The sequence below is a fragment of the Rattus norvegicus genome, chromosome 3, assembly GCF_036323735.1.
Source record: "Rattus norvegicus strain BN/NHsdMcwi chromosome 3, GRCr8, whole genome shotgun sequence".
NCBI classification, from domain to species: Eukaryota; Metazoa; Chordata; class Mammalia; order Rodentia; family Muridae; genus Rattus; species Rattus norvegicus.
The window spans coordinates 96754562-96779568 of record NC_086021.1 but is presented as its reverse complement, the minus strand read 5'-3'; the positions used below and the strand labels follow the sequence as shown (position 1 = coordinate 96779568).

At 38.4% G+C, this 25007-nt stretch overlaps 1 protein-coding gene and 1 pseudogene across 1 annotated transcript; both read left to right on the top strand.

Moving 5' to 3' along the window:
• Positions 1-4720: 4720 nt before the first annotated feature.
• On the top strand, positions 4721-5644 carry Or4b1c (olfactory receptor family 4 subfamily B member 1C). Its single transcript, NM_001000577.1, has one exon. The coding sequence runs from the start codon at positions 4721-4723 to the stop codon at positions 5642-5644; it is 924 nt and encodes a 307-aa protein (NP_001000577.1).
• Or4b1b-ps1 (olfactory receptor family 4 subfamily B member 1B, pseudogene 1) lies at positions 18280-19205 on the top strand (annotated as a pseudogene).

The window sequence follows — 25007 nt, the reverse complement described above, 5'->3', positions numbered from 1 at the left end:
ATAAGTGAAATTGACCTGATGTTTTCTCTCTTTGTTGGGTCTTTGTGTGGTTTAAGTATCAGAGTAACTGTGGCTTCATAGAATGAATTAGGTAGTGCTCCTTCTGTTTCTATTTTGTGGAATAGTTCAAAGAGTATTGTTATTAGCTCTTCTTTGATGGTTTGGTAGAATTCTGCAGTAAAGCCATTTTACCCTGGGCTTTTTTGTTTGGAAGTTTTTAAATGACTGCTTCCATTTCCTTAGGGGTTATAGGAGTGTTTAGATAGTTTACCTGATTTTGATTTAACTTTGGTTAAATCAAGTGGTATCTGTATAGAAAAATCATCCATTTCATATAGATATTCCAGTTTTGTTGAGTATAGGTTTTTGTAGTAAGAGTTGATGATTTTTGGAATTTTTCAGTTTTTTTTAATGTCTTACTTTTCATTTCTGATTTTGTTAATTTGGATATGTCTCTGTGCCCTTTAGTTAAATTAGCTAAAGGCTTATTTATCTTGTTGGTTTTCTCAAAGAACCATCTCTTGGTTTTGTTGATTTGTTCTATTGTTCTTTTTTTCCCTATTTGGTTTCCTATTTCAGCCCCGAGTTTGATTATTTCCTGCCATCTCCTCCTCTTCAGTGTATTTGCTACTTTTTGTCCCAGAGCTTTCAGGTGTGCTGTTAAGTTGCTAACATAGGATCTCTCCCATTTCTTTATGAAGGCACTTATTGCTATGAAATTTCCTCTTAACACTGCTTTTACTGTGTCTCAGAAGTTTGTGTATGCTGTGCCTTTATTTTTATTGAATTCTAAAGAGACTTTAATTTCTTTCTTTATTTTTTCCTGACAAGTTATTACTGTGTCATTCATTTTCCACGAGTATGTGTGCTTTGTATTGTTTTTTTGTTGTTATTGAAGTCCAGCCTTAGTGGTGATCTGATAGGATGCATGGAATTGATTCAATCTTCTTGTATTTGTTGAGGCTTGTATCCTACCCCATCTCTTTTGATTACTTTTGGTTGAAAGTCTATTTTATTGGATATTAGAATGGCGACTCTAGCTTGTTTCTTGGGACTGTTTGCTTGGAAAATGTTTTTGTAGCACTTTATCCTGAGGTAGTGCCTGTCTTAATCACTGAAGTGTGTTTCTTGCATGCAGAAAATGATGTATCCTGTTTATGTATCCAATCTGCTAGTCTGTGTCTTTTTATTGGGGAATTGAGTCCATTGATATTGAGAGATATTAAAGACCAATGACTGTTAGTTCCTGTTATTTTTGTTATTGGAGGTGGTACTATGTGTGTGTAATTCTCTTCTTTTGGTTTTGCTGTGAGATGATTAATTTCTTGTGTTTTCTTGGGTGTAGTTACACTCCTTGTGTTGGAGTTTTGCTTCTAGTATCCTCTGTAGGGCTGGATTAATAGAAAGATATTGGTTAAATTTGGTTTTGTCATGGGATATCTTGGTGATTGAATGCTTTGCCAGGTATAGTAGCCTGGGCTGGTATCTGTAGTCACTTAGGGTCTACATGTCATCTGTCCAAGATCTGACTTTTCCTGTCTTTCTTGAGAAGTCTGGTGTAATTCTGATAGGTCTAACTTTGTCTGCTACTTGGCCTTTTTCCCTTACAGCTTTTAATATTCTTTGTTCTGTACATTTAGTTTTATTATTATGTGGCAGGAGGATTTTCTTTTCATGTCCATTCTATTTGGTGTTCTCAGGCCTCTTGTATGCTTATGGCCATCTCCTTTTTTTAGGTTGGTGACGTTTTCTTATATGATTTTGTTGAAGATGTTTTCTGGACATTTGAACTAGGAATCTTTATCCTCTTATATTCCTAACATTCTTAGGTTTGGTCTTTTCATTGTGTCTCAAATTCCTTGGGTGTTTGGGTTAGGAGCTTTTTATAGTTTGCATTTGTTTTTTTTTTTTTTTTTTTGATTGGTATGTCAATATCTTCTATGGTATCTTCTATGCCTTAGATTCTCTTCTAGCTCTTTTACTCTTTAGGTGATGTTTGTATCTGTGACTCCTGATCTCTTTCCTAGGTTTTTCATCCTCAGGGTTGCCTTGTGATTTCTTTATTGTTTCTATTTCCATTTTTAGGTCTTGGACCATTTTGTTCAATTCCTTCACCTGCTTGAATGTATTTTCTTGCATTTCTTTAAGGGATTTATTTGCTTCCTCTTTAAGGTCTTTTACCTGTTTGCCTGTGTTTTCCTGTATTTTTTAAGGGAGTTATTTATATCCTTAAATGCTGTCAGCATCTTCATGAGATAGGATTTTAGGTCAGAATTTTGCTCTTCATGTGTGGTAGGGTAGCCAGGGCTTGCCATGGTAGTACAACTGGGTTCTGATGGTGCTGAATTACATTGTCATCTGTTGTTTATGTTCTTGGGTCTGCCTTTCATCACCTGGTTGTTATATCTGGTCTTAACTGGCCTGGGTGTTTTATACTGGAGCAGACTTGGAGGCATGTAGAATTGTGTGACCTGTTTTAAGGCAGGCCTTCTAGAAGACAGCAGTGCTGTCTCTGTTTAGGGAGGCCTCTTGCGTCCCTTGTTTGATCAGACCTCCTGTATCCCCGTGTCCCTGGTAAGGGCAGGCCTCCTGGGAGACAGGCAGACTTTTGGGTCAGAGGCAGGTATGTCCGTCTGCCAACAGTTCAGGCGGAGGTGCAGACCAGAAGGAGAATGGGGATCAGGCAGTTCAGAGACAGATTCCTTGTCAGCTGGGCTCTGTGGGGTACTGGGGCATGGGCGGGGTGGGGAGCTTTGTTCCTGGTGAGGACAGACTTCCTGGGTTACAAGTAGGCTGTGAGGTCTGGGGTGAGGAAGGCACACCGATCTGCCATGGGTTCAGGTGGAGGTGCAGACTGGAAGGGGGATCCTGAAGTGAATTTTTAAAAATATAAACATTGTACATGAATGTGAGAATTGGAAGATTCAATGGAGACAATCTACCTTGCCAATTTATCTAGGAGTAGAAACATGAAACTAGAGGTGAGGAGGTGAAAGTGGGATGCTATAAGTCAGTAATTTACTGATAAATGAGTTAGTTTTTAGGTCCTGGCTTCCAGTCCTGTTTCTCTTATCTATTATTTTTGAATTTATATTTAGTCTGAGCAAAAATGTGTCCTATGTGGCTGACTTCTTTCTTTTTTGACTTTCCAATTATCACAAGAAAGGCTTCATGCAAAAGTTACTAATGTACTTGAGATTAATTTTAAATCCTCTTTTTGAGCCACAGCTTTGTCATGAAGTTTCCCTCTGGAGAAAAGAAATTCCATGGGGACACTTTCCCCTTGATTATAGCCTGTGGGTTAATTTATTTTAAAGAATTCAAGGACATCAGTTTTTGCTCACAACCTTTGGACAAGGAATAAGTGGGTAGGTTTTCTCGTCAAAAGAAAAGATTAAAATTTTTTATTTTTGCTGCTTTTTATGTCTGTAATTATTCTTCCATTCAAATGTTAACCTTCATGTCAATACTCTAGGTTTCCCCTTTATTTTGTGATTTGCTTTAGAGATCAGTTGCGCTGCTTTCTAAAGGCTACTAGGAATATCACTGACTTCTTCTTGGAGGCAAAGTGAGATTCTTGAATTGCAATGACAACCACCACCCAGTATAACCAAAAATCTTAATGCTATTGAGACTGATTTTTTTTTTGATTTAGTGCATGGAAAGAAAAATCATTTGAAGGTGGTTCAGGGAAGCTGATTTACATCTCTTAGTCTCTATCACTTCATTCATGAACAGAAATAATAAGGAGATATCCCTCTGAGTCCACTCTACATTATTCTAGCATGGCTATACTGACAGTGACCAGAACATGGCTCACTGAGGTGTTCAGCAAGGAATCTGTTGGGTGGAGATGCTATTTAAGGGACATTGCTTGCTCAAGGACTAGGAGTCACAAGCTATCCATTGTTCTGTTGCAGCCTAATTTTCTCAAACCCAAATTTCTTGAGTCATATTGTATTCCAGCAGGGACTAAATTCATGTTGGGTTGGAGTTCATTTGAAATTCGTGATCTCATTCCTTCTTGCAAGATAGAGAAAGAACACAGCATCAATTTTGACATAAAGCTAGGTAAAGTGACTAGAAAGGTACCAAGCATGTTGAACAAATTTATTTTCTCCTTAGATCCACAAGGGCTCATTTGTACAGAGTGGCTACATTTGATAATTTTGGGAGTGGTAGACTTAATTAAACTGGTAATTTTTATCCAAAGAAAAATAAAATCGATGATTTAAAAGTTCTCTTAAGCTTTTGGATTATGTAAATTATGGACTGACCAAATAGGAGCCCATAATTGGATGAGAATTTGACCTCTTCACTCTGAGGTAAAGGGTTTCCTCAACAGAAGGAGCTGCAACAATGCACTGAAAATTATACTAGTAAATAAAGTCTTATCTCTAATGGCTTCCCAAATTACAACTATCCCAGGATGAAAGCCTGAGAGAATGGATCTGAGTCTTAGAATACACTATTTTTGTTTTATTGTGCTCAAGTAAGAGTATTTTTGAATATTCAATTTCTAGTTACAAATAAATAAATAAAAAAAACAAAGTATTAGAATGCTAACATATAATGCTTAACTAGTTTTTGTTGGCTAAATAAATGATTAGCACATGTTATAAGTTGTTTTGCATTATCTAAACTACTATAAATGTCATGAATTTGTGTTAAAATCATTTTTAAAAAACAGGATTATGCCCAGCACACTTGAACCGAACTTATGGCTAGTATAAATGTGACTGAGTTGATCATCACCGGCCTTTTCCAGGACCCAGAGATTCAGAAGGTGTGCTTTGTGCTGTTCCTTCCTGTGTACCTGGCTACAGTGTTGGGCAATGGCCTCATTGTTGTGACAATTAGTGTCAGTAAGACTTTACATTCTCCCATGTACGTCTTCCTCAGCTCCTTGTCCCTAGTGGAGATCTTCTACTCCTCTACTGTCGTCCCTAAGTTCATCACCGACTTACTTGCTAAGGTTAAAACCATCTCACTGAAGGGCTGTCTGGTTCAGATATTCTTCTTCCATTTTTTGGGGGTCGCTGAGATTCTCCTCCTTGTGGTGATGGCCTATGACCGCTACGTGGCCATCTGCAAACCTCTTCATTACATGAACATCATGAGTCGTCAAGTATGTCACATGCTGGTGGCTGGTTCCTGGCTGGGGGGCCTCATTCACTCCATAATCCAGATCCTCATCACCATCCCATTGCCCTTCTGCGGTCCCAATGTGATTGACCACTACTTCTGTGACCTGCAGCCATTATTCAAGCTTGCCTGCACTGACACCTTTCTGGAGGGGGTTATTGTGATGGCCAACAGTGGTCTAATCTCTATAATCTCTCTCTTCATCTTGGTGTCCTCCTATGCCATCATTTTAGTCAGCTTGAGGAACCATTCTGCAGAGGGGAGGCGCAAGGCCCTCTCCACTTGTGCCTCTCACATCATGGTGGTCACCCTGTTTTTTGGACCTGCCATCTTCCTTTATCTGCGACCCTCCTCTACTTTCACTGAAGACAAGCTTGTGGCTGTGTTCTACACGGTCATCACCCCCATGCTGAACCCTATCATCTATACACTGAGAAATGCAGAGGTGAAAAATGCTGTGAGAAAGTTGTGGAGCAAAAAGGACTCAGAGACAGAGTAAAAAGAGCAAGAAAGCATGGAAAAGGATTTTAAATTAGGCTGTTGTTGATGTGGATTTTGCTGTTTTGGTTCATGTTCCAATAAAAGAGTAATACGATAAGCATAGCTCTTCTACTATGGGTTCTGCAAAGTTACTTAAGCTCTGGGTATCTGAATGTTCAAAACAAGTGCAAATGCAGAGATCATTTAGAATCATGCCTGCGTTTTACTTTGACACATGGTAATATTTTCTAATACAGGGTAAAGTATTTTAATATTTGCATACATTGTATAATCATTTTACAGTGACAGCCTTATTGTTGTCTCACAGAGTTAGCATTTCTCTTAGTTGAGAAAAGTCAAAATTTTTTCTAGTAGGTATTTTGAAACATTTACCAGTCATGGTTGCCTTACCGTGCTATAAAGCATTTGGATTTATTTTTCTTATCCATCTGCTGAAGGTTTAAATTACTTCTACCTTCTATTTCATTACTTTTATTGTTTACAAGTAACTTACATTTCATCTAGAATATATTAACAGAAATAATTTGGTGATGCAGTTATGATTTTTTCATAAGTAACTTACATTTTATAAAAGAGAAAATCAACCAGAGATATGATCAAGAGTTATGGGCAATGCAGTTGTGGAGTTTTCTTTTTCTAATGTGGATATAAGCATGTTGTTGAGAATTTTTTCCACGGACTTTTTATTCCGATTGTCTGTTAGATTCTTACATTGTAGATCACCTGATATCACCCATTACAAAAGACATTTTTACTTCTTGTGTTTCATTGGCACCGAAGAGTTCCTTTCAGCCCTCTTACAATATCCAACATTTGTAAATCAAAGTACTATTAAAATGACAGCATTCTAGTTACAAATTAGAAATAGGACAAATGTTTCACAAAAAGAAAGTGATGTCAAGCCCATGAGATATTAAAAATAAACAATGTTGGAAATGCTTATTGCCTTAACTTGAAGAATGAAGGACAGGGTCATACTGTTTCAATTTCACATCTCAGTCCCTTTATTGTAAGTGACCATACCATGGATATTTCTTCTAATGGCTATTGTTAGTTTTTCTTCTTCAGTCAATCAAGGGAGATAAAAGAGTCCAGGTCCCTCTACATTGTTATATCTTGCAGGATCTCTTCAATAACGCATTGCCTCTCCTCATCTCGCATAGTTTTGAACATGTCTTTCAATTGGCTACTACTGCCTTGAAATTGTACAGAATTGCAGTTTTGTATATATTCACCCAACTTTTGTCAAGTATGTGACATGCCAGAATGAACTGTGTTTGCATCAAGTGTCTTTTGGGCTCTGAATTTATATATAATGGCAATTTGTGGCTGCAGGACAAGGCATGACCAAATTTGTAAGTTGATGAAAACATTGTCTGTTTCTCTACTAGTAGTATGTTTATATTTAAAGTATTTAGTGCCACTAAACCCTGGAAAATTTTAAATTGGATTTTGTTATTTAAATCTGCATAGGTACACATTGTCAGTGACTGTGAAATTTGATAGCATGAGCATGTTTTTTTCTTCAAACTTGTAGGTGTCTTAGTGTTAAAGGTGAGGCTTTTCTCCCAGTTCCTTGATGTATGTACAGACAACTGCTTCTAATCTTGGGCTTTTACTGATCAGTTCTTTATCTCATCCTCAGACGCCCAAATTCCCACACAAGTGTTGAGAAGGCTAGAGAGAAGGGATATTAACAGTGGTCACAGGCCATGTCCAAGCAACAATCCAAAGAAACATCAGAATGACAGCATTTTACTTCTGAGTTAGGAAATAAGTAAAATATTTGCACAAAGTAAAAGTGATGTTAAGCCAATGAGATGTTAAAAACAAACAATGTTAGAAATGCTTATTGTCTTGAAGAACGAAGGATAGGTTGATTTCTTACTGTCCACCTAAGAATGCACTTCAAGTCTATGTAATTTCCTGCCTCATGATCACCTGTTTACCAGAAGGACTACACAGAGCTAGGGACTTTGCTGGATGATTTGTTGAATGAATGAGTGGGTGGATGTTATCTTTCAGAGGCAATTCTTGCATATTCAGTGGTTATGACCACTCTCAATGTAGAGAGGCAGAACTATAGAGAAAACAAGTGATTTTTATAAATGCACGTTATACACTAATATGCAAATGTGAGAATGAGAAGGTGAGGTGGAGGTAATATCGAGTAACAGTCCAGTTCTCTGTGAAAGTGGCAACAGGAGAACCGGAAGTTTGTATGAGGGAACCTCTCCTCAGTTGGATATTTACTCAGTAGCTGATCAAAACCTAGGGCCTAGTAGCTTTCTTTTCTTTTTTTAAAAATATATGATATTTATTTCAGCTGTTTAAAGCAATATTGAAATATCACTAAAATAATTGGAAAATATTTAAAACATTCCCTGAGTCAGTGTTTACTTGACTAAGTTTTCCTATAGGGAGAAGGAATTCCATGGGGAAGGTAGTCTCTTGATTATATACATGCATTCATTTATCACAAATAGTCCAAGTCTGCAAGCATTTAATCACAGTCTTTGGATAGTGTGTGGCGGATAGGACTGGTACATTAAAACAGGATATTTTTTAACCCCTGAATATTCTGTTCTCATCAATTTTTATTTATAGCCTAAGTGTTGTAGATTTAAATATTTTTTCCTGATACAGAAGCACTAGGATTTTCTTTCCTTGTGATTTTCCCTAGTCATCAACCTTGTTTTTTAAATACTCCATAGGTGTTTGACCTATGGGACAGATCTAAGCCTTGAATGGCAGGGCCATTTCCACCTCATAACCTCAAAGCCCAATGCATTGGAGAGAATACTGACTAGACTGTGGCTGTGGGAGATCAATTCACCTCTCTCAGTCTTTCCTTTTTCTTGTATGTAAGGAAGTAGAGCAGATCATTCTGATTTCTTCTCCAATGTTTAGGGTGATACTCCTAGGGTGGAGTAGCTCAGTATTACCTGGGCTAGGGTCTTTGGTGGGAAATCTTCTTGGTGGTAACTTTAGTCAAGAGACTTCATTTACTGAAGAAAACAGACTCTGTAAGGGGGCAATCTGTTACTTCTTCCCTGTTAGGTTCTTTCCCTACTAGAGCACGACTTTTCCTTGCACTGTGGTCTGTTTCATGGAAGCAGAGAATTTCGTGATGAATTAGAGACAATTTATTTGAAATCTATGTGATCTATTCCTTTTTCCAAGGCAGAGCAGGAACACACCAGCTCTTCTGACCCAAAGGTAGGTGAAATGACTAGGTAGAATTAGGGCATGGAGTCCATGGGTCACTATAGATAACAGTTTACTCATTTTCTCTTTTCCTGTCTTTATAGACTTACATGTTCATGGAAAAGAGGGAAAATTCATCAATTTCTAGATGGGTGGAAGTAAGAGAGAGAGAGAGAGAGAGAGAGAGAGAGAGAGAGAGAGAGAGAGAGAGAGCACAAAAAGAGAGTTGATGAATAGGAAGAACAGGTGAAGTTAAAAAGATAAGTTATCAGATGTTATTTTTCCTGATGGGGGATACAACCTAGATGTCTCAAATTGGTATATTAAATTAAAGTGGTTGTATACATATTTGCATTTCTTTAGTGGATCAGAAATGATGTTCAGCCTCAGAGAGGAGGCATTGCTTTTCTAGGTAAATAAATATATCTCTGATTTCTTACAACTATCACAGTAAATTTGAACTCCTTTGTTTTGTATCATCTTTATACTGCTAATGATGTATGAATCTGGGTGAAATGCACAGGTGAAGTGGTTAAATTGACTGGTTTTAAATCCTGCCCCTGTTGCTGAGTAATTATTCAGAAGCTATAAATACAAGTTAATTCATTTATTTGTGTTTTTTTCTTCTTATTCAAAAGCTGATAACAATCAGAGGCAGTTCCCAAGTTTCTTATAAAAATTGGGATCAATTTCAGATATATATGAACCACAGGATGTCTCAGTGGGTAAGGACATTGGTTTCCAAGTTTGATGACCTGAGTCATTCCCCACATAGATCCCACAACATGTGAGAAAGAAAAGAACTGACTTCTATAAGTTGTCTTCTGAGCACCACTCCTACATTATGGTATGTGTGCAAACATACCTCAATAAGTCAAGAAATGTAGTTTAAAACATTAAAAGATATCTCGAGCTGTGGTAGGGCACTAAAAGTGTGGCAATATAATAAATGCTGAAATGTTGGCTGTTATGGTTGGAGAAATGTCTCAGTGTTAAGAACACTTACTACTTAGTTCTTTGCACTGACATACATCTGCTTATATCACCAGTTTCAGGGGGATATGATACTCTGTTTTGACCTTTGTGGGGCCCTAAATGCTTGTAGTACACGCACATATGCTCAGAAACACATATGTAGCACAAAATTTAGAAAGAAGATGCTAGCTTTTCATAGTCTCTAAAATGCATATAAATAAGGACTTAGGAAAAATTGTAAACGTAATTTTGAGTAATAGAATACTTTTTATAGGAAGACAGAACATGAATACTACAATGACCAAATATCATGCTAATTGTTATGAATGTTAATGCATCAGGAAGACAGAGAAGCATGAGAACTTTATTTCTGTAGTAGTGAAATTCTAATTACACTGTAGAGTGAACAAGCGAGGGACCACCTTGTGTTAGGCAGTTGCTACATTGTGTCTATTTGGGGAACTGACTATAATGGAGTAAAGTCAGTAAGAGCAATCTGAGAAAGCCTTGACTTCCTGAGAGCATTCAAATTTGTTCTGTGGGGCATAAACAGAATGTTTAAAATGTTCTATTATTATTAATTATTGTTATTAATATTTTATTACTATTAAATGCATACTTTAAAATTTATTCAAAGATCAGAGAAGACAAGACATAATTGAATCACTTGGAAAAGACTCACTGTTTAAACAGGACTTGAATTGGGCTTGCAGGATGGGTAGGGTTGGAGGAGACAGGTGAGGATACTTTGGGTAAGTGAGGCTCCTCTATGAGGGGAATCAGCAGTGTGCGTGTGTGTGGTGGGGGAGAGCTTGAGCTCTGACTTAAGTAGAAGCCTGGGCAGATAAGAATGTAAATTTTTGAGGGACTTCAGATTATGCAAAAAGCTAATTTTAATTTAGAGGATTTTATAATTGCTTTCTTTATGGAAGTGGAAGTAATAAGAGCTAAGACTCCAGAGTGAGCAGGAGACACACTTGCTGCTGACAAGGATGACAAAGAAGACGGAAGTTTATGTCTGTTACAGATGACCTTGACCTTGGCACAACCTAGTCCCTGAGTTAGGAGAACACACACACGCCTATCCACTAATCATTTTTAGTATGTTTAAAGTTGTTTTTAGAATACTTTTTCTTACACATGAATTTGGAATAAGTGTTTCAAATATGAGCTATCAGTCAGGGACAAGAAGAAAGTTGTGTAGGGTGCAGTGTTTCTACTGAAGTGGAAGGAATAAGTGATGGTCCATCTCTTCAAACATAATTGTTTTTTGGTCCTTTTGCTTTTGAATTTTATTGATTTAATTTTTTAGTTAAAGTTTTTTTATGCAATATATTTTAATCATATTCTTTCTCAATCCCCTACTACTCCCAGATCCCCCTCTCTCTACCAAACCAACTTCATGTTCTTCTTATACAAAAAAATCTACTAACCAACCAAACAACAATGATAACAACCCCCCCCCCCAAAGAAAAAACTACCATAGGAACATCCAGCACCAAAATACGCACAGAAAAACCCAGTTTGTTTTGTGTGGGCCAATTACTTCTTGCCGTGAAGCTTGGCCTGGAATGTAACTGACATACATTCCATGAGAGAAAACTGATTTTTCTCTTTCCTAGCAGTTATCAATTAAACATTGATGTTTTTTGGTTGGGGGTGGATCTTTTATCCACTTCTCCTTCTCCATGCTGGGATTTTGTCTGGCTTGACCATTGTGCAGGTCTTATAGATGCTGTCAGTTTCTGTGAGTTCATGTGGGCATCAACCCTATTGTGTCTGGAAAGATAACCTTTTCCCTTTCATCAACTCTGTGTTTTCTGTATCAAATCTCTCTGTTGCTCCCACTCACCTGATCCCATTTAGATACTGGGAAATTTCTGTCACTTTGCAATGACTGTTACTCAGTAGACTTGGCAGTAGATGGTAGGAATGTAGAAATTTTAGTTTGTTCACTACTCTCAGAGATGTGAACATTTGTTGCAGAAACATGTTTATTTCTTTTTAATTAATTAATTAATTTTATTATATACTATATGTTGCCCCTCCTCCTGGCCCCTCTTTCAGAGTTCTAGCCTCCCTCTCCCTTCATCTTCACCTCTGAGATGGTGCCCTCCCCATATCCCCCAACCTTGGGGCATCACATCTCTACAGAATTATGTACATCCTCTTCCACTGAGGCCAGACAAGGCAGCCCTGTTGGGGAACAGATTCCACAGTTGGTCTAAAGGTTTAGAGAGAGTCTCTGTTCTAGTTGTTGGGAGGTTCACATAGAGACTCAGTTGCATGTCTGCTACATTATGTGCAGGGGACCTCCTTCTATTCTGTGTATGTTCTTTGGTTTGTGGGTCAAGCTCTGAGAACTCCCAGGGGTCCAGCTTAGTTGATTCTTTTGTTCTTCTTGTGTAGTTCCTAACCCCTTTAGGGCCTTTAATCCTTTCCCCAACTCTTTTGTAAGAGAGTCCTTGACCTCTGTCCAATGTTTGGTTGTGGGTCTCTGAATCTGTTTTAGTCAACTGCTGGGACAGAGCTTTGCAGAGGACAGTTATGCTAGGCTACTGTCTGCAAGCCTAATAGGGTATCATTAATATTGTCAAGGGTTGGCGGTTGCCCATGGGATGGCTTTCAAGTGGACCAGTTATTGGTTGGCCATTCCTTTAGTATCCACTTCATCTTTGTCTCTGCACTTCTTTTAGACAGGACAAATTTTGGGTTGAAAGTTTTGTGGATGGGTTGGTGTCCTTATCTTTCTATTCAGGGTCCTGCCTGGCTGTAGAAGGTGGCCTCTTCAGGTTCTATGTACCCAATGTTAGGCATCTTGGCTAACTAAAGTCACCTGAGTAGACTCTTGGAAACCTCTCCCATCCCAGGTCTCTGGGATTTCTAGAGGTTGCCCCTACCTTCACACCCTGGCAGCTGCAGATTTCATTTATTCTCCTGGATCTCTGGGCTTCTCTCTGTCTTTCCCCACAACTTCTGCCCTCCCATTCTCTTTCCCTCCCACCCAGTTCCCTCCCTCCACCTTCTATGACCATTTTGTTTCCCCTTCTGTGATTCAATCATCCTCTCTTGGGCCTTTCTTCTTGTTTAACTTCTTTGGGTCTGTGAGGGGTATCATGAGTGTTCTGTATTTTATGGCTTACATCCACTTATCAGTGAGTACATACCATGAATATCCTTTTGGGTCTGAGTTATCTCACTCAGGATGATATTTTCTAGTTCCATTCATTTTCCTGTAAAACTCAGGATATTCTCATCCTTAATAGCTGAATAGCATTCCATTGTGTAAATGATATTTTCTGTATCCATTCTTTGATTGAGGGACATCTGTGTTGTTTCCAGTTTCTGGCTATTACAAATAAGGCCGCTATGAACATAGTGGAGCACGCTTCTTTGTGGTATGGTGGTGCATCTTTTGGGTTTTGCTTAGGAGTGGTATAGCTGGGTTGATTTATTTCCAATTTTCTGAAGAACTGATAAATTGATTTCTAGAGTGGTTGAACAAGTTCGTACTCCCACCAGCAATTGAAGAATGTTCCCTTTTCTACACATCTTTAACAGCATGAGCTGTTCCTTGATTTTTGATCTTAGCCATTCTGACTGGAATAAGGTGGAATCTCAGGGTCATTTGATTTGCATTTCCCTGATGGCTAAGTATATTGAGAATTTCTTTATGTGCTTCTCAACCATTCAAGATTCCTCTGTTGAGAGTTCTATTTACCTCTATACCCCATTTTTAAATTGGGTTTTTTTTTTGGTTTTGTGGAGTCTAAATTCTTGAGTTCTTTATATATTTTGGATATTAAACCTTTCTCAGATGTAAGGTTAGTTAAGATCTTTTCCCAATCTGTGGCTGTAGGTTTCCCTTTTGTCCTATTGACAGTGTCCTTTGACTTACAAAAGCTTTTCAGTTTCATGAGGTCTCATTTGTCAATTGTTGATCTTAGAGCCTGAGTCATTGGTGTTCTGTTCATGAAATTATCTCCTATACCAATGCACTCAAGACTATTTCCCATTTTCTCTTCTATATGATTTAGTGTACCTCATTTTATGTTCAAGATTGTCTTGGCTATCCTGGGATTTTTTTTTTCATATGAATTTGAGAATTTCTCTTTCAAGGTATGTGAAAAATTGTGTTAAAAATTTGATGGAGAATGCATTGAACCTGTTGATTGCTTTTGGCAAGATGGCTATTTTCCTTATATTAATCTTAACAATTCATGAGTGTGGGAGATCTTTCCATTCTTCAGTTTCTTTCTTCAGGGACGTACACATCTTTCACTTGGTTCGAGTGACACTAAGATATTTTATTGGGACTATTGCAAAGTGTGTTCTTGCTCCAGTTTCTTTCTCAGTTTGTTGTATTAAGAAGGGATACTGATTTTTGTGAGTTAATTCTATATTCAGCCACTTTGCTGAAGTTGTTTATAAGCAGTAGGAGTTCTTGTGATAGAATTTTCGGGATTGCTTATGCATAATACCATACTATCATATCACCTATGAATAGTGATACTTTGACTTCTTCCTTTCCAATTTGTATCTCCTTGATCTTGATTTGATCCTCTTGGTTTTGTTGTCTTATTGCTTTAGCTAGAACTTCAAGTAGTATATTGAATAGATAGGGAAAAAGTGGGCAAACTTGTCTTGTTCTGATTTTAGTGGGATTGCTTTAAGTTTCTATTTAATTTGATATTTGCTATTGGCTTGTTGTATATTTCTTTTATTATGTTTAGGTATGTGCCTTGAATCCCTGATCTCTTCTTTTAACATGAAGGGGGTTTGTATTTTGTCAAAGGCTTTTTAGCATCTAATGAGATGAATATGTGGCTCTTTTCTGTCAGTTTGTTTACATAGTGGATTATGTTTATGGCTTTTTTGCTGTCTTTCTTTTATTGGATATTTTTCTTTACATTTCTAATGTTATCACCTTTCCTGGTTTCTCCTCCAGAAACCTGATAGCTCCTCTTGCTGTGAGGGTGCTGCCCCACCCACCTACCCACCCACTCCCTCCCACCACCCCATCCTGACATTCCTCTTCACTGGGGCATTGAGCCTTGACAGGACCAAGAGCTTTTCCCCCCATAGATGCTGGACAAGGCCATCCCCTGCTACATATGCAGATGGAGCCATAGGTCCATCCTTGTGTGCTTTTGGGATGGTGGTTTAGTACCTGGGAGCTCTGGGGGGTCTGGTTGGTTGATATTGTTGTCCTTTTCATGGGGTTGCAAACACCTTCAGATCCTTCAGTCTTTTCTCTAATTCCTCCATCGAGGACCTTGTTCTCAGTTTAGTGGTTGGCTGCGAGTATCCGCCTCTGTATTTGTCAGGTTCTGGCAGAGTCTTTCAGGAGACAGCTATATCAGGCTCCTGTCAGCAAGCATACACTTCTTGGCACTGGCAACATTGTCTGAGTTTGGTGGCTGAAGCATCTACACTTTGGTCTTCCTTCTTCTTGAGCTTCATGTGGTCTTTGAATTGTATCTTGGGTATTCTGAGCTTTTGGGCTAATAACCACTTATCAGTGAATGTGTTCTTTTATGATTGGGTTACCTCATATCTTGAACCATACCTGCTTCCCTGGATGAAACCTACTTGATCTTGATGAATGATTTTTTTTTTGATGTGTTCTTGGATTTTGTTTGTGAGAATTTTATTTATTATTTTTATGTTGATGTTCATAAGTGAAATTTGTGTGAAGTCCTTTTCCTTTGTTGAGTCTTTGTATGGTTTATGTATCATGGTAGCTGTGGCTTAATAGAATAAATTAGGCAGTGTTCCTTCTAATTCTATTTTGTGGAATAGTTTGAGGAGTGTTAGTATTAGCTTTTTTTTGAAAATATGATAGAATTTTGTACTAAAATCTTCTGGCACTGGGCTTTTTTTTTGGGGGGGGGAATGTTTAATGACTGATGACTGCTTTTATTTCTCTAGGGGTTATAATACTGTTTAGAAAGTCTACCTGATCTTGATTTAACTTTGGCCAGTAGTATCTGTCTAGAAAATCATCCATTTTGTTTAGATTTTCCAGTTTAGTGGAGTACAGGGCTTTGAAGTAAGACCTGATGACTTTTCTGTATTTCCTCAGTTTCTGTTGTTATGTCTCCCTTTTCATTTCTGATTTTATTAATTTGGATACTGTCTTTGTGTCTTTTAGTTTAGCAAAGGGTTTGTCTAGCTAGTTCATTTTCTCTAAGAACCATCTCTTGCTTTTGTTGATTCTTTGTATTATTCTCTTTGTTTCTAATTAATCAATTTCAGCCCTGGGTTTGACTATTTCCTGCTATCTACTAGTCTTAGGTGTGTTTGCTCCCATTTGTTCTAGAGCTTTTAGGTGTGCTGTTATGTTGCTAGTATGAGATTTATTCAACTTCTTGATTAAGGCACATAGTGCTACAAATTTTCCTCTTAGTACTGCTTTCATTGTGTTCCATAAGTTTAGGTATATTGTGCCTTCATTTTTATTGAATTCTAGAAACTCTTTAATTTCTTTATTTCTTCCTTCACTCAGTGATCATTGAGTAGAGAGTTGTTCAATTTCCATAAATATGTGGGCTTTTCTGTTTTTGTTGTTGATGAAGTCAAGCCTTAATCTGTGGTAATCAGATAGAATGCAAGGGGTTATTTCAATCTTCTGTTTAGGTTTGCTATGTGTCCCATTAGATGATCAGTTTGGAGAAGTTTCCATGAGGTGCTGAGAAGAAGATATATTCTTTTGTTTTTAGTAAAAGATTCTGTAAATATCTGTTAAATTTATGTGGTTCATAACATCTGTTAGTTCCATCATTTTTCTTTGTTTAGTTTCTGTTTCTATGATTTGTTCATTGTGAGAGTGGGGTTTTCTTGTATGGTATTGAAAATGTTTTCTGACCTTTTGAACTGGGAATCTTCACTTTCTTCTACTTCTATTATTTTTAGATTTGGTCTTTTCATTGTGACCCACATTTTCTGAATGTTTTGAGTTAGGAACTTTTTACATGTGACATTTTTCTTTGACTAATGTATTAATTTCTTCTATGGCATCTTCTATGTCTGAAATTCTTTCTTCCATTTCTTATATTCTGTTGGTGATGCTTACATCTGTGCTTCCTGTTTTCTTTCCTAGGTTTCCATCTCCAGGGTTGCCTCCATTTGTGCTTTTTCAAAAAAGTGCCTTTATTTCCACTTTTTTTTTGGTTTGGACCATGTCATTTATTTTCTTTACCTGATTACATTGTCCTGTATTTCTTTAAAAGATTTGTTTCCTTTTTAAGGGCTTCTACCTGTTTGTTGCTCTTTTCCTGTATTTCTTTAAGGAAATTATTTATATCTTCTTTAAAGGCCTCTATTATCTTCATGAGATGGGATTTAAGGTTACAGTCTTGCTCCTCAGGCACTTTAGGATATCATGGACTTGCTATAGAATGAAAGCCTGATGGTGCCATATTGCAATGACTTATGTACATTATGTTCTTGCACTTGCCTTTGGCTATATGTTTGTCTCTGGTGTTGCCTAGCCGGTATGTCCCTGGTTTGTGCTGGCCTCTCAGGAGAATGGTGGAACTGGTATCTCAGGTTTGACAGGCCTCCTTGGGGGGTGGTGGTGGTGGGAGCTAACACTGCTGGACAGTGACTGCATGTATAGGTGGTGACTGGAAGGAAGATGGAGATTCAAAAGGGAAGGGCAGAGACCATGACTATTGAGCTCACTGGATCCTAGCAGTTGGGGGAATGGTGGTGTTGTCTTGCTTATGTGTCTGGGGTTAGAACAGGCTTCCTGGGAGGCAGGCTGGGCTGAGGGGTGCTGATTCCAGACTGCAGATGTAGGTGAAGACCAGAAGGAAGATGGATTTCTAACAGGATGAGGCAAAGCCCCTGACTGCTGAGTTTGCTAAGGTCCCATCAGGTGGGGGAATTAGGGTGGGAAGTGGTCTCACACATCTGTCTTCAGTTAGAGCAGGCCTTCTGGGAAGCAGGCAGAGATGTAGAAACATATTTCTTGATGCAAGACCTCAGCTTTGAGTAAAGTGAAGAAGAATTGGACCAGAATGGTATCAAAAGGAATACTCAAGAGTAAGAACTATTAAATACAATGAAGACAATACATGACCTATTAATCCATCTAGCCATCTATTATCAATCTACCTATAATATATCTCAAACTCTTCCATTCACAACCTGGGCTGAAAGTTAGACGGAATTATTTTGAGTTACATTTTCTGTGTGGCTATGGGTAAATAAATATTTCTTTGGTTTTTATTTTCTGTTAGATGAAATTAAAATATAGTAAATTAAATGACTAGACTACTAGCATTTAATGCTGAATGAGAATACATTGGCTGAGCAATAAGTATTTAGCAAACGGCCTGAGCTTTTGAGAATGCATTTAGTGAAATTAACTCATGTGTGCTGCAATCTTGTGATCTTTTTTCAGCCTTCCTACTATGTGATGTCCAACACACTTGAGCTGACTCCATGGCCAATGAAAATAATGTAACTGAGTTAATTTTCACTGGCCTTTTCCAGGACCCAGAGGTACAGAAGGTGTGCTTTGTGCTGTTCCTTCCTGTGTATGTGGCCACATTGCTGGGCAACGGTCTTATTATTGTGGCAGTCAGCACGAGTAAGACTTTACATTCTCCCATGTACTTTTTCCTCAACTCCTTGTCTCTGGTGGAGATCTTCTACTCCTCTACGATTGTCCCTAAGTTCATCACTGACTTACTTGCTAAGATTAAAACCATCTCTCTGAAGGGCTGCCTTACTCAGATATTTTTCTCCCATTTCTTGGGGGTTGCTGAGATTCTCCTCCTTGTGGTGATGGCCTATGACCGCTACGTGGCCATCTGCAAACCTCTTCATTACATGAACATCATGAGTCGTCAAGTGTGTCACATGCTGGTAGCTGGTTCCTGGCTGGGGGGCCTCATTCACTCCATAATCCAGATCCTCATCACCATCCCATTGCCCTTCTGCGGTCCCAATGTGATTGACCACTACTTCTGCGACCTGCAGCCATTATTCAAGCTTGCCTGCACTGACACCTTTCTGGAGGGGTTATTGTGATGGCCAACAGTGGTCTAATCTCTATAATCTCTCTCTTCATCTTGGTGTCCTCCTATGCCATCATTTTAGTCAGCTTGAGGAACCATTCTGCAGAGGGGAGGCACAAAGCCCTGGCTACCTGTGCTTCTCACATCACGGTGGTCATCTTGTTCTTTGGACCTGCCATCTTCATTTATCTGCGACCCTCTTCCAGCTTCACTGAAGACAAGCTTGTGTCTGTGTTCTACACGGTCATCACTCCCATGCTGAACCCCATCATCTACACACTGAGAAATGCAGAGGTGAAAAATGCTGTGAGGAAGTTGTGGGGAAAAAGGGACACAGAGATAGAGTGAAAAGAGCAAGAAGGCATGGGAAAGGATTTTAAGTTAGTCTGTTGCTGTTGTTGTGAATTCTGTTTTTTTGGGTTCATGTTTAATTTACATTTCATCAACAAGGAAACCTACTGAAGGTATTAGAAATTATTTTGTGATGCAGTTATGAATTTTTCATTTTCTTTTTAATTCAATTTAAAAAATTATTCACTTTATATCCTACTCTGGTTACCACATTCCATACTATTTCCCTTATACCCCTCTCCTTCTCCTCTTAGTGGGTTGGGCCCCCTGGCTATCCCACCCCCTTGCAACTTCAAGTCTCTGAGATGCTAGGCACTTCTCCTACTGCATTCAGACAAGGCAGCCCAGATAGTAGAACATATCTCACATATAGGAAACAGCTTTTGGGATACCCTTGTTCCAGTTGCTAAGGATCCATATATTATCAGGGAGACCTATGTCCAGTTCTCTGCTGGTCTCCCTGTAGAGTAGTTCCTATCCCCTTAGGGGTTCATAATGCATCTACCTATTCTCCCATGAGTACCCAAGCTCCATCTACTATTTGTCTTTGGGTGTCTGTATCTGTATGAATCAGCTGCTTGGTGGAACCTTTCAGAGAACAACATGCTCCTGTCATGCATGTCCTTTTGAACTGGGTTATCTCACTCAGGATGGTATTCTCAAATTCCACACATTTGCCTGCAAAGTTCAACAAAGAAAGAGAACTTCAGACCAATTTCCCTTATGAATATCGATGAAAAATACTCAATAAAATCCTGGCAAACCAAAGCCAAGAGCACATCAAAACAATCATCCACCATGATCAAGTAAGCTTCATCCCAGGCATGCAGGGATGGTTTAATATATGGAAAACCATCAACATAATCCATTATATAAACAAACTGAAAGAACAAAACCACATGATCATTTCATTAGATGCTGAGAAAGCATTTGACAAAATTCAACACCCCTTCATGATAAAAGTCCTGGAAAGAATAGGAATTCAAGGCCCATACCTAAACATAGTAAAAGCCATATACAGAAAACCAGTAGCTAACATTAAACTAAATGAAGAGAAACTTGAAGCAATCCCACTAAAATCAAGGACTAGACAAGGCTTCCCACTCTCTCCCTACTTATTCAATATAGTTCTTGAAGTTCTAGCCAGAGCAATCAGACAGCAAAAGGAGGTCAAGGGGATACAGATCGGAAAAGAAGAAGTCAAAATATCACTATTTGCAGATGATATGATAGTATATTTAAGTGATCCCAAAAGTTCCACCAGAGAACTACTAAAGCTTATAAACAACTTCAGCAAAGTGGCTGGGTATAAAATTAACTCAAATAAATCAGTAGCCTTCCTCTACAAAAAAGAGAAACAAGCCGAGAAAGAAATTAGGGAAGCAACATCCTTCATAATAGTCCCAAATAATATGAAGTACCTCGGTGTGACTTTAACAAAGCAAGTAAAAGATCTGTACAATAAGAACTTCGAGCCTCTGAAGAAAGAAATTGAAGAAGACCTTAGAAGATGGAAAGACCTCCCATGCTCATGGATTGGCAGGATTAATATAGTAAAAATGTCCATTTTACCAAAAGCGATATACAGATTCAAGGCAATCCCCATCAAAATACCAATCCAATTCTTCAAAGAGTTAGACAGAACAATTTGCAAATTCATCTGGAATAACAAAAAACCCAGGATAGCTAAAACTATCCTCAACAATAAAAGAATTTCAGGGGGAATCAGTATCCCTGCACTCAAGCAATAGTGATAAAAACTGCATGGTATTGGTACAGAGACAGACAGATAGACCAATGGAATAGAATTGAAGACCCAGAAATGAACCCACACACCTATGGTCACTTGATTTTTGACAAAGGAGCCAAAACCATCCAATGGAAAAAGGGTAGCATTTTCAGCAAATGGTGCTGGTTCAACTGGAGGTCAGCATGTAGAAGAATGCAGATTGATCCATGCTTATCACCCTGTACAAAGCTTAAGTCCAAGTGGATCAAGGACCTCCACATCAAACCAGACACACTCAAACTAATAGAAGAAAAACTAGGGAAGCATCTCGAACACATGGGCACTGGAGAATATTTCCTGAACAAAACACCAATGGCTTATGCTCTAAGATCAAGAATTGACAAATGGGATCTCATAAAACTGCAAAGCTTCTGTAAGGCAAAGGACACTGTGGTTAGGACAAAATGGCAACCAACAGATTCGGAAAAGATCTTTACCAATCCTACAACAGATAGAGGCCTTATATCCAAAATATACAAAGAACTCAAGAAGTTAGACCGCAGGGAGACAAATAACCCTATTAAAAATGGTGTTTAGAGCTAAACAAAGAATTCACAGCTGAGGAATGCCGAATGGCTGAGAAACACCTAAAGAAATGCTCAACATCTTTAGTCATAAGGGAAATGCAAATCAAAACAACGCTGAGATTTCAGCTCACACCATTGGGAATGGCTAAGATCAAAAACTCAGGTGACAGCAAATGCTGGTGAGGATGTGGAGAAAGAGGAACACTCCTCCATTGTTTGTGGGATTGCAGACTGGTACAACCATTCTGGAAATCAGTCTGGAGGTTCCTCAGAAAATTGGACATTGAACTACCTGAGGACACAGTTGTACCTCTCTTGGGTAAATATCCAAAAGATGCCCCAACATATAACAAAGACACATGCTCCACTATGTTCATCGCAGCCTTATTTATAATAGCCAGAAGCTGGAAAGAACCCAGATGCCCTTCAACAGAGGAATGGATAGAGAAAATGTGGTACATCTACACAATGGAATATTACTCAGCTATCAAAACAATGACTTTATGAAATTCATAGGCAAATGGATGGAACTGGAAAATATCATCCTGAGTGAGGTAACCCAATCACAGAAAAACACACATGGTATGCACTTATTGATAAGTGGCTATTAGCCCAAATGCTTGAATTACCCTAGATGCACAGAACACATGAAACTCAAGAAGGATGACCAAAATGCGAATGCTTCACTCCTTCTTTTAAAGGGGAACAAGAATACCCTTGGGAGGGAATAGAGAGGCAAAGTTTAGAACAGAGGCAGAAGGAACATCCATTCAGAGCCAGCCCTGCATGTGGCCCATACATATACAGCCACCAAACTAGATAAGATGGATGAAGCAAAGAAGTGCAGGCTGACAGGAACCGGATGTAGATCTCTCCTGTGAGACACACCCAGAATACAGCAAATACATAGGCGAATGCCAACAGCAAACCACTGAACTGAGAACGGGACTCCCGTTGAAGGAATCAGAGAAAGGACTGGACAAGCTTGAAGGATCTCGAGACTCCATATGAACAACAATGCCAACCAACCAGAGCTACCAGGGACTAAGTCACTACCCAATGACTATACATGGACTGACCCTGGGCTCCAACCTCATAGGTAGCAATGAATAGCCTAGTAAGATCACCAATGGAAGGGGAAGCCCTTGGTCCTGCCAAGACTGAACACCTAGTGAATGTGATTGTTGGGGGGAGGGTGACAATGGGGGAAGGATGGGGAGGGGAAGCCAATGTAGAAGGGGAGAGGGACGGGTTAGGGGGATGATGTTTGCCAGGAAACTGGGAAGGGGAATAACAATCGAAATGTAAATAAGAAATACTCAAGTTAATAAAGATAAAAAAAGATATACTCAAGTTAATAAAGATTAAAAAAATTTTGTGGAATAGTTTGCATTGTTTTGGTATGAGGTGTTCTATGAAGGTCTGATAGAATTCTGCACTAAACCCGTCTGGACCTGGGATCTTTTTGGTTGGGAGACCTTTAATGAGTGCTTCTATTTCTTTCGGAGTTGTGGAGTTGTTTAAATAGTTTATCTGTTCCTGATTTAACTTCGGTACCTGGTATCTGTCTAGGAAATTATCCATTTCCTGCAGATTTTCAAGTTTTGTTGAATATAGGCTTTTGTAGTAGGATCTGATGATTTTTTTGAATTTCCTCTGATTCTGTAGTTATGTCTCCCATTTCATTTCTGATTTTGTTAATTTGGACACCCTCTCTGTTTCTACTCGTTAGTCTGGCTAAGAGTTTATTTATCTTGTTGATTTTCCCAAAGAATCAAATTTGGTTCTGTTGATTCTTTGTATGGTCCCTTTTGTTTCTACTTGGGTGATTTCAACTCTGAGTTTGATTATTTCCTGCCTTCTACTTCTCCTGGGTGTATTTGCTTCTTTTTGTTTTAGAGTTTTTAGGTGTGTTGTCAAGCTGCTGACATATGCTCTCTCCTGTTTCTTTCTGCAGGCACTCAGAGCTATGAGTTTTCCTCTTAGCACTGCTTTCATTGTGTCCCATAAGTTTGCGTATGTTGTACCTTCATTTTCATTAAATTCTAAGAAGTCTTTAATTTCTTTCTTAATTTCTTCTTTGACCAGGTTATCATTGAGTAGAGCATTGTTCAATTTCCATGTATATGTGGGCGTTCTTCCCTTACTGTTATTGAAGACCAGCTTTAGCCCATAGTGGTCTGATGGCACACATGGTATTATTTCTACCTTTCTGTATCTGTTGAGGCCTGTTTTATGACCAATTATATGGTCAATTTTGGAGAAAGTACCATGAGGAGCTGAGAAGAAAGTATATCCTTCTGTTTTAAGATTAGAATGTTCTTTAAATATCTGTTAAGTCAATTTGGTTCATGACTTCTCTTTGTTTGTATATGTCTCTGTTTCATTTATGTTTCCATGATCTGTCCATTGATGAGTGTGTGGTGTTGAAATTTCCTAGTATAATTGTGTGAGGTGCAGTGTGTGCTTTGAGCTTTAGTAAGGTTTCTTTTACGTATGTAGGTGCCCTGGTATTTGGGGCATAGATATTTAGGATTGAGAGTTCATCTTGGTGGATTTTTCCTTTGATGAATATGAAGTGTCCTTCCTTATCTTTTTTGATATTTTAGTTGAAAATCGATTTTATTTGATATTAGAATGGCTACTCCAGCTTGCTTCTTCAGACCATTTGCTTGGAAAGTTTTTTTCCAGCCTTTCACTCTGAGGTAGTGTCTGTCTTTGTCTCTCAGGTGTGTTTCTTGTAGGCAGCAGAATGCTGGGTCCTCATTGCGTATCCAGTTTGTTAATCTATGTCTTTTTATTGGGGAGTTGAGTCCATTGATGATGAGAGGTGTTAAGGAATAGTGATTGTTGCTTCCTGTTATATTCATATTTGGATGTGAGATTATGTTTGTGTGCTTTTCTTCTCTTTGTTTTGTTGCCAAGATGATTAATTTCTTACTTTTTCTAGGGTATATTTTGCCTCCTTATGTTGGGCTGTGCTTTTTATTATCCTTTGTAGGGCTGGATTTGTAGAAAGATATTGTGTAAATTTGGTTTTGTCATGGAATATCTTGGTTTCTCCATCTATGCTAATTGAGAGTTTTGCTGGATACAGTAACCTGGGCTGGCATTTGTGTTCTCTTAGGGTGTGTATGATCACTGTCCAAGATCTTCTAGCTTTCATAGTCTCTGGTGAGAAATCTGGTGTGAATGTTATAGGTCTGCCTTTATATGTTACTTGACCTTTTTCCCTTACTGCTTTTAATATTCTTTCTTTATTTTGTGCATTTGGTGTTTTGACTATTATGTGACAGGGGAGTCTCTTTTCTGGTCCAATCAATTTGGAATTCTGTAGGCTTATTGTATGCTTATGGACATCTCTTTCTTTAGGTTAGGGAAGTTTTCTTCCATGATTTTGTTGAAGATATTTACTGATCCTTTGAGCTGGGAGTCTTCACTCTCTTCTATACCTATTATCCTTAGGTTTGATCTTCTAATTGA